This window comes from Tupaia chinensis, unplaced genomic scaffold (assembly GCF_000334495.1).
Source record: "Tupaia chinensis unplaced genomic scaffold, TupChi_1.0 Scaffold000217_1, whole genome shotgun sequence".
Taxonomy (NCBI): Eukaryota; Metazoa; Chordata; class Mammalia; order Scandentia; family Tupaiidae; genus Tupaia; species Tupaia belangeri.
In genome coordinates, this window is record NW_006159692.1 from 6,417,420 (window position 1) to 6,428,308 (window position 10,889).

Genomic DNA, 10,889 nt, shown 5'->3' on the forward strand with positions numbered 1-10,889 from the left:
TGCCTCTCTAGGTTTGGAAAGTTTTCTTGCAGGATTTTGTGGAATAGATTATCAATGACTTATGAGTTTCTTCGCTTTCTGGGATGCCAGTTATCTGGATGTTTGGACCTCTGATGGTACATTATTCTCAAATTTGGGGGCAATTTTCTCAGTCTTTGTGGTGGATTTTTCTAGGCCCGCAATTTTCTCTTCTATGTCTGAGATTCTATTTTCTGCATGATCTAGTCTGCTTTTGATACTTTCAAGAGAGATGTTGACTTCCTGTATTATAGTCTTCATTTCCAACAGTTCCATTTGATTCTTTTGTAAAGTGTGTAATTCCTCTTTTAGATCTTGCAAGAATTTCCTCACCTCCAAGAACTTGTCAGCTCCTTTCTCCTTTCTCTTCTGCAATTCATTGTCTCTCTTCTCTTTCATCTCTGTTAGCTTTACCATTTTGAATGTTCTAAATTCTTTATCAGACATTTTCATTAATTCCACTGAACTGTCTGTGGATCAAGAGGAGTTATTCTTTTCCCTGGGAGGAGAGGTATTTTCTTGCTTTCCCATATTTCTTGTGGTCTTGCAGTGATTTCTAGTCATCTGAAGGAAAGTGTGTTTCTTCCCAAACTTAAAGTTCAATCATGCAAGTTTGTGGGCTGGAGGCTTAATTATCAGTGGAAAATCTTCATTTCTCCTATTCCCCTGAAATCACTAGTTCTCAGTAGCCATGAAGGTATCTTTTGAGGCCTGCTCCCTTGCCTCTCCTCCATTTTTTGCTTTTTATAATTAACAAATAAATATTTTTTGTTTGCTTTATCCATTTTTCTCTCTTTTCTTTCTCTCTTTCTTGTTTTTCTTATCCTTTTTCTTTTACTTCATGACTTTGCTGCTCAGCTTCCACCTACTGAGTGTCTAGAGAAGTCTAAACAAAAAGTTGCCAAAATCTGAATACTATTTGATTCCTCCTATTCCTCAACTCCCTCTGAATCTGCATCACAAAGGGAGAAAAACACAATGCCAAAGAGTTTGCAAACCACATCCTCCTGTGCGCCTCTGATTGCTCAGATTGATCTTCTAGAAATGAGGAAGAAATGAATAACCCATCAGATGACTAGAAATCACTGCAGGGTCACAAGAAATATGTGGAACTACAAAAATACCCTCAAGGGAAAAGAATAACTCCTCTTCATCCACAGACAGTACAATGGAAATTATACTGTATGGAATACTATTCAGCTGTAAAAACCAACAAAACCCTGGCTTTTGACAGAAAGTGGAAGAATATGGAAGATTTACTGCTGAGTGAGGCAAGCCAGGATATGAAGGAGAGACATTGTATGTCCCCACTTAATATATACCGAGTTCCTGGACTCTATGACTGAAACTGATTGACTAAAGATTGTACAAACACAAAAGATGGGTGTGAATGCCAGATGAGGTGTGTGTGGAGGAGTGGGGCCTAAGGAAGAACATTTGGGGAAGGGATACGGAGGTAGAGCATTGATGGGATGGGGAGGTTGAAGATATTTTGATCAACAGGACTGGGGAGAAATGTTCACATATTGAAATGCTCTCATTGTAAGCTAAACAATGTGATTGAATGTATATTAAAAAATTAAAAATAAAGTAAAAAATATATAAAAAGAAATATCTGATAAAGAATTTAGAGTATTCATAATGACAAAACTAACAGAGATGGAAGAGAAGAGGGACAATGAACACCAGAAGGAAAAAGCTGATGAGTCCCAGGAGGTGAGGAATTTCTTGTGAGAGCTGAAAGAGGAAATAAATACCATAAAAAAAGAGTTAAATGGAACTGTTGGAGATGATGGCTATAATACAGGAAGTCAAAACCTCCTCTCAAAGTATTAAAAGCAGACTAGATCATACAGAAAATCTAATTTCAGATGTAGAAGACAGGATCACTGGACTAATAAAATCCACCATGAAGACTGAGAAAATAGCTCAAAAAATTAGAATAATATTCAAGAAATACTAGATACTGCTAAACATCCAAACATCTAGATAATCAGTATCCTGGAAGGTGAGCAGACTAATAAGGGCATTGATAAACTGTTATATGAAATCCTGAAAGAAAACTTCCCAAAGCTAGAGATGCATTCAATGATCCAGTCCCAAGAAATACAAAGGACCCCAAATAGGATCAACCCAAGAATATCTCCAAGACTCATTAGAGCCAGATTGACCAAAACCACAGACAATGACAAGATATTCAGACTGGCAAGAGAGAAACAACATGTTATCTACAAGGGATATCCCATCAGGCTAATAGCAGATCTCTCATCAAAAACAATGTGAGCAAGGAAAGAATGGGAAAATATATCAAAGTGTTGAGTGAATTATCCTTCATATGGGAAGAGGAGACAAGAACATTCTCAGATAAACAAAGCCTGAAAGAATTTACCAACATCAGACCAAGTCTCTGAGAAGTTCTGAAGGGAGTGTTATCCCAGGAAAACTAAAGTCAGACACACAGAAGTAAGAGTTCTAAAACAGCTAAGAAAATGGCCAGCTTAATGGTAGGAACAAGTACAGAGTTGAATGTTATCTTCTGAATTTAAACAAAGAGATTGGATCACAACAGAAGATAAAGTATATGAGATTGAACTGGTGAAATAGAATTTTATGACTTTCAATTAAAACATTACTGACTGGGGACCAGCAGTTAGTGTAATGGCTATGTTGCTGGACTCCCATATAGTTGACCACGGTTCGAGTCCCTGACCCAGTGGCTTAAAACTCACGCCGAGCTCATGTGCGCGCATGCCCAGGATCCTGAGAGGAGAATGGAGGTGAAGAGATTTCGGCATGGCCACCCCTCCTGGGCTCCTGCAGGGGAGGGGGATGATTTCTTGCTTTCTATATCTCTGTCTTTCTGGTGAACACACATGCCCTATAGCAAAAATCTCTAAGAACAAAACAAAACAAAACAAAACAAAACATTACTGACCTTCTATGCTTTGTTTTCCAGTGTCAAGAAGCTTTGTCTTTTTTCAAGTTGTGGACAGGTCCATGTACCTACTATTCAAACAGATCCTAACCTGTTATTAAGCAAAGTTCCTGTAACATGTTTTGATTTTGATTTATTAAAGCTAAAACTGCCTTTCTAGAAATTAAAAAGTGTATTTAAAAAAATACCTATTTGATAATCACAGTAAGCTATATAGCCTCAGCTCTGTGGTATTATATTGTATATTCATTCTAGTCACAGAGTTTCATGCCTAAAGTCAACTTTTGCTTACAGATATGTATATATCAGCTGAACTTACTATTGAAAGTATTTACATTAAGGACCAGCAGTTAGCATAATGGCTATGTCGCTGGACTCTCATGTACTCGACTGCTGTTCGAGTCCTGGACTCAGTGGCTTAACTCAAGCCTGGTGCGTGTGTGTTCGTGCCCAAGATCCCAAGAGGAGAATGGAGGAGAAAGGATTGCGTCGTGTCCATCCCCACTGGGGGTTGGGTGATTTCTCGCTTTCTGTCTCTTTGTATCTCTCTTGTCTTTCTGGCAAGCGCATGCGCCCTATTGCGAAAATCTCTAAAAAAAAAAGAAAGTATGTAGATTAATTTAAGATGTTTCGTAAATCAGTACAATGTGGGAGAGAACAAAGGAATGGAAAGCAACTTCAGAAACCAGAGACAGCGTGGGAAGAGGATGGGAAATGGCAGAGAGCAAGAAATAGGGATATATATATATATATATACAAGAAACAAAAAATGGAAAATTATTTGTTGATGATAACATGTATGTTTAAACCACTTTACTGTGTATTCTGGATGGAAAATCACATTTTGTATGCTGCGGTGATATCCAGTAAAAGTACGTAAAATTAAATAAATAAAAAAATAAATATACCTCCAAAACCCCACAAAGATAAAAAAAAAAAAAAGGAAAGACAAATGAAAGTATCCTCAGGTCAACAAAACTTGCAAGAATTCACCAATAATAGACCAGCTCTATAGGAAGTACTGAGGAGAGTATTGTATCAGGATAACAAAAGAGAGACAAACAGAAACAGGAGAACAAAAAAACAACTGAAAAAATGGCTAACAAAAATGACAGGGATAAACCTGCAAATATAAATAATAACTTTGAATGTTAATGGATTAAATTTATCCTATTAAAAGACACAGGCTGAATGGATGCAAAATCAGAAACCATCTACATGCTGCTTACAAGAAACACAACTCACTGATAAGGACATACATAAACTGAAAGTGAAGGGTTGGAAAAAGATGTTCCATGCAAATAGAAACAAACAAACAAAAAAGACGGATGTAGCAATACTGGTATCAGACAAAATAGACTTTAAGATGAAAAATATAAGAAGAGACAAAGAACATTACATAGCACTAAAAGGACTTGTTCACTAAGAAGATGTAACACTAGTAAATATCTATGCACCCAGCACTGGAACACCTAAATACATCAAAGAGAGACCGTTAGATCTCAAGGGAGAGATATCTCAACATCCCTCTAACTGCTCTGGACAGGTCATCTAGACAAAAAAAAAAATAAAGAAAGAAATAGAAGATCCAAATGATACCATACATAAAATGGATATGAAAGATGTCTACAGAGTATTTCATCCAAATACCACAAAATACAAATTTTTCTCACCCTCACATGGAGCACTTTCAAAGTTTGACCACATGATAGAGCGTAAAACAAGCTTTTACAAATTCAAAGATATAGAAATTATATCTAGCATATTTTCCAACCATGATGGAATCAAACTTGAAATCAACTACAGAAAGAGCTCTCAAAAATGTACAAACACATAGAAACGAAACAACCTACTCCTGAATGACTTTACAACTGTACAAGAAATTAAGATTGAAATCAAGAGACCAGCAGTTAGTGTAATGGCTATGTCGCTGAACTCCCACGTAGTCGACCGTGGTTCGAGTCCCGGGCCCGGTGGCTTAAACTCAGGCTGAGCGTGTGTGCATGCAGGCCCAAGATCCCAAGAAGAGAATGGAGGAGAAGGGATTGTAGCGTGGCCATCTCCCCTGGGGGGTGATTTCTCGCTGTCTCTCTGTCTCTCTCTGTCTTTTCAGCAAGTGCACGCTCCCCATAGCAAAAAATCTCTCTCAAAATAAAAAAGAAAAAAAAGATCAAAATTTAAAGGTTTATAGAAACCAATGATAACTAACAAACAAGTGTTTATAATCTATGGGGCACAGCAAAAGCAGTCATAAGAGGGAAAATGAAGGCAATTAGTGCCCACAAGAAAAAAGCAGAAAGATGGCAAATAAACAACCTAATGACACAACTCAGGGAATTGGAAAGAGAACAACAAAAAACTTCAAAATTTCCAGAATAAAGGAAATAATAAAGATTTGAACAGAAATAAATGAAACAAAGAACAAAATAACTATACAGAAAATAAACGAAACCAAAGCTGGTTCTTTGATAGGATAAACAAAAATTTGTTTTTGAGATGTTTTTGCTATAGGGTGCATGTGCTCACTAGAAAGACAGAGAGAAACAGAGAGACAGAAAGCAAGAAATCACCCCTCAGGGGAGATGGCCATGTTGTAATCTCTTCTCCTCCCCTCTCCTCTCGGAATCTTGGGCACTTTCATACACGGCGTCTGGCATGAGTTTAAGGCACTGGGTCAGGGACTCAAACCGCTGTCAACTACTTGGGAATCCAGCAACATAGCCATTATGCCATCTGCTGGTCCCAAGAAGATAAACAAATTTGACACACCATTAGCTAGATTAATCAAGAACAGTGACAGGAACTGGATAAATCCAATAAAATCTTTCCCTGACAAGTAAAAACTGAAGGAATTCACCACCACTAGGTTAGCCTTCCAAGAATCCTTCAGAATTCTACATTTGGAAGCAAAAAGCCAATAACTACCACCATTAAAAAGATAAAAACACAAAACATTCTGGTAGACCAGCTATCCAAATGAGGAACAGAAGGGGATCAAACCCTATCACTTCAGAAATCACCAAACCAGGATTATAGAAAATAGAGGAAAAAAGAAACAAGGAATACACAAAACAATCAGAAAACACCTAACAAAATGACATAAGTATGTTCTAGTGTATGAATAATTGTTTACGTAAACAAATTAAATTCCTCAAAGATATAGATTGACTGAAAGGATGAAAAAACAAGTCCTAACTATATACTGCCTATTAGAAATTCTCTTCACCTCTAAAGATATATATAGAGTGAGGGAACGGAAAAAGATATTTCATGGAAGCAACAGGAGTAGCTATAAGGATCAGATAAAACAGGTTTTGATCTAAAAACCATAAAAAAAGACAAGAAAGATCATTATATAATAATGAAGGGATCAATCCATCAGAAGACATAACAATTGTGAATATACATGTATCCAACATGGGAGTACCTGAATCTATGAAATAAGTAGTTCTAGAGCTAAAGAAGAGATCAGCTCCACTAAAATAACTGCTGAAGACTGCAACACTCACTCTCAGCATGGATAAACTTGTGTAGACAGAAAATCAACAAAGAAACATCATATGCTCCTGAATGACCACTGGGTTAAAGAAGAATCAAGATGGAAATTTAGCCCCATCCCCATAGTGCAGGAATTAATCACAGTGCTTCAGGAGCTGTTAACATATCACACATGGCAGATTGTGGTGGGAATTCCAGTCCCAGAGTTTTGAAAATCATGCCAGGTACTTGTGAGTACATGCTCAAAATCCTGACAGGATAGAGAAATGGAGGAAAAGAATTATGGCATAACTATATCCCACTGAGGATTGCTTTTTCTCTCCATGTCTCTGGCAAGCACACATGCCTTCTGACAATTAAATTTTTTTAAAAAGATGGAAATTTAAAAATTTTTGGAAACTTTAGCAAAGCAACTCAAAATCATTTCTAAGAAGGAGGTTTACAGCAACAAGTCCCTTCATCAAACAAAAGGGTTTCAAATAAATAATTTAATCATCTACATGGGTGAGGACTAGAAAACAAGATCAAACTAATTTCAAAATTAGTGAAGGAAAGTAATAATAAAGACCAGAGAAGAAATAAAATTGAGACCAAAAAATAATAATAATACAAAAAATTAATGTAACGAAAGATGGCTTTTTGAAAAGATAAATAAAATCAACGAATCATTGGCTAAACAAAAAAAAAATCAAGAAAGCCTAAATAAATGAGAATAAAAAAGGAGATATTATAACTGCTACTATAGAATTTTATGATAGACACTATTTTGAATAACTGTATACCTACAAACTGAAAAATGAAAATGAAAATGGCTAAATTTCTGGATTCATACAACCTACCAAGATTGAACTAGGAAGAAATAGAAAATCTGAATAGAAAAGTAACACCTGGTGAGATTGAATTGGTATTAAAAAGTTTCCCAACAAATGAAAGCACAAGATCAGAGGATTTTTCTGCTACAGTCTATGAATTCTAAAAAAAAAAAAAAAAAAAAAGCTAATACCAAAGTTCCTCAGTCTGTTCCAGAAAACTGAAGTTGGGGGGACTGGCAGGTGGCATGGTGGTTAAGGACACGGACTCCAACATGGTTGACCACGGTTCGAGTCCCAGACTTGGTGGCTAGCTTTCTCACTTTCCCTCTCTCTCTCACTCTGTCACTCTCTGTTCAAATGGAAAAATAATAATAATAGTAAAGTTAAAGAAAATAATTTTAAAAAATAAAAAAACTAAAGTTGAAGATACATTCCCAAATTCATTCTATGAGACCAACATAACTGACATCAAAACCAAAGACATGACAACAACCACATTAATAATAATTAACCTCCAAGAATAGGCCTAAATGTAAGGATTAATATACTTATCTTTACAAGCCACTGGAGAAGCATTAAACATACTTACTTTGCTTAAAGATTTTCTGATGTTCTTAACATCTAACTGTAGGATATTTCCAATAATTGGGAGAGGTGTGGGGCCAGGTGGGAGCTTTCCATTTCCAGAACTCTGTTTCCAGAGTGAAAGGAGCAACAAAGAGGACAGACAGAGCACGAGGACCACAACTAGATCCATTGAAGCTGCCTCTTCTCTTCTTACTAAGGCAACTGTGACCTAGCAATTCAAAGCTTTTATAGTGCTTCTGCTAATTCAGAATATGTCACTTTGACTTTTAATGTGAGGAATCAATCAACTAGCTTAGCCCTAAACCCTTCAGAGCAGACTTTGGCCCATTGATAAAGATTAAAAAAAAAAAAAAAAGTGTTCTTTAGTCTGTCTTGCCCCCCTCCTTTCAATACCTTGTCCTCTAGATTTTAGTTCAGTTAATCTGGGTAGGGCACAGAGAGTGCTAATTAAAACAAAGAAACAATGGTCCAATGTCCAGGCGAGATTAAGAAAAAGTTTAAAAAATAATTTTATCAAAACATTGCTCAACATTCCGGATTCTCAGACTGATGACCAGCTGAGAATCTATGACTTCGGAGGACATCAGTGTATTCCATGACTTGTAAATTTTAAAAATTAATTATTTTGTAAAGTTTTATCTCTGTTCTTGAAAATAGGAGCCTTTTAAATATTTCAATTATTATATTAATGACATAGCTGCCCAAACATCAAATAGCTAGCATAACCCACATATTATATTTTGAATGACCAAACATATATTAAGCTATTGCTTAAGTAAATATACACACATTTTATCATTAAGCCCCTAAAAACACTGGAAAGTATGTTCATTTTCAAATGAGGAATTGAAGACCCTGGCAGAACAGGGGAAACTGTGGGTGTCACACAGCTCACAAGTGGCAGAGCAGAGTTTGAACTGAGATCTGATGCTTACTGTAGTGCTGCTGCTTGAAAACGGTTTTAGCAAAATAAAGCAAGCTTCCCAAACCACTAGTTACTCTCTATGGATACCACATTGACTCTGTTTACAAAGCCACTGGCTTTCTATCGAATATATACCCCTCATTTCCCTTTGAGGATATGAGCTAAAGATTCAAAAGAAGAAGAAACAGGGTTTCTCCCCTCTCCATCACTGAAGAGGTCTAACTTGCTCAGCATAACTGAGGGAAAAGACAATCTTAGAAAAATTTAGCAAGGGGGCTTGAGCTGAGCCTTAGATAAGGCTGCTTCTGTTGCTTTTTTTAGTATGTCATTTTTCTTTTTCTTTTTTCTTTTTGAGAGATTTTTGCTATAGGGGCTGGGTGCTCAACAGAGAGACAGAGAGACAGAATGTGAGAAATCAGCCCCAGCAAGGATGGCCACGCCACAATCCCTTCTCCTCCAGTTTCTTCTTGGGATTTTGAGCATGCATGCACACACACCTGGCATGTTTTTAACTGTCGAGTCCAGAACTCAATCTGCAGTCAAGTTATTTTTCAAAATAAGGGGATAAAATATGGCACATCAAGGAAGTGAGATTAGAGGTAGAACAGGCATGTGCTTTGGTGGTGGATGAGAGACGGTGACAGGGATGTCATTGAACAGACCTACAGCACAGAAGGACCATGATAGGAGAATGTGAATGAGAGACTGCATTTAATATGCCTACAGAAAGATAATCTAGAATATGGGAACCAACAGTTAGCGTAATGGCTATGTCGCTGGACTCCCACGTAGTCGACCGTGGTTCGCGTCCCGGACCCGGTGACTTAAAACTCACACCAGACGCGTGTGCGTGCGTGCCCAAGATCCCGAGAGGAGAACGGGGGAGAAGGGATTGCGGCGTGACCATCCCCCCTGGGGGGTGATTTCTCGCTTTCTGTCTCTATGTCTCTGTCTGTCTGTCTGTCGAGCGCACGCGCCCTATAGCGAAAAACCTCTCAAAAAAAAAAAAAAGATAATCTAGAATAATAAGTTTTACTAGATCACTAATAGCAATGCTTCTACAAAGGTCTTTTCTTCAACAATAGCATCATATTAACTAAAAATTGGTTAATGCACTTATTTCTAAGCTCTTTATTAAGCAAAAATTAAATTTTTGTTAGGGCCATGTTGGCATAATGTTCAACCCTCATTTTTCCAGGGATTTACAGAGAAGTTTTGAGACCAGCAGGTGGTATAATGGTTGCATCATTGGACTCCCACGTAGTTTACCGCAGTTTGAGTCCTAGATCCAGCGGCTTAAAACTTATGCTGTGTGTGTGTGTGTGTGTGTGTGTGTGTGTATGTGTGTGTGCATGCCCAAAATCCTGAGTGGAGAATGGAGAAGAGATTGTGGTGTGTCGGGGGGAACCAGCAGTTAGCGTAATGGCTATGTCACTGGACTCCCAGGAAGTCGACCACGGTTCGTGTCCCGGACCCGGTGGCTTAAAACTCATGCTGGACGTGTGTGTGTGCGTGCCCAAGATCCCGAGAGGAGAATGGAGGAGAAGGGATTGCGGCGTGACCATCCCCCCTGGGGGGTGATTTCTCGCTTTCTGTCTCTATGTCTCTCTCTGTCTGTCTGGCGAGCGCACACGCCCTACAGTGAAAATCTCTCCAAAAAACAAAAAAGAGATTGTGGTGTGTCCATCTCCCCTGAGGGGTGATTTCTTGCTTTCTCTCTGGCGAATACGAAAAAAAAAAAAAAAGAAAGAAAGAGAGACGTTTTATACTTATCACATAATTATTAATTTTCCCGATTACTTTGGCCTAAGGTGAAATTGTTCCCATTTTAGGGATAAAAAAGCTGGGCCTTGGCCCAGGATATTGTGTCTGCAAGTGGTAGAACTGAGGCTAGAGCCACTTCTCCTGATTCTCACATGCTTCCCTTTAAGCAAAACACAGTCAAGCAAGTTCATTGTTTACTGAGTGTGTGTCATGAAGAAGAAGCCCGTGGTCCACCCTAATCAAGGACTTTCAAAATAAACAGCGAGTTAATAATTACAATACTAGTTGATTGAAATGGGAGTCAAGGAAGTTTGATTTCATAACCTTTAGAACTTGCATGATCCCAAGT

The 10,889-nt window shown here is 37.8% G+C and overlaps 1 protein-coding gene across 1 annotated transcript in view; it reads right to left on the reverse strand.

The window, feature by feature from the left end:
• The window catches only part of LOC102501371 (cytochrome P450 2C19), a 47,364-nt gene extending 39,220 nt beyond the window's left edge, over positions 1 to 8,144 (reverse strand). Inside the window, exon 1 of the mRNA XM_006147655.3 lies at positions 7,853 to 8,144. Coding sequence (XP_006147717.1) covers positions 7,853 to 8,020 — 168 coding nt within the window. The 5' untranslated portion in view covers positions 8,021 to 8,144. The remainder of the gene's footprint in view (positions 1 to 7,852) is intronic.
• Between the last annotated feature and the right edge of the window lie 2,745 nt (positions 8,145 to 10,889).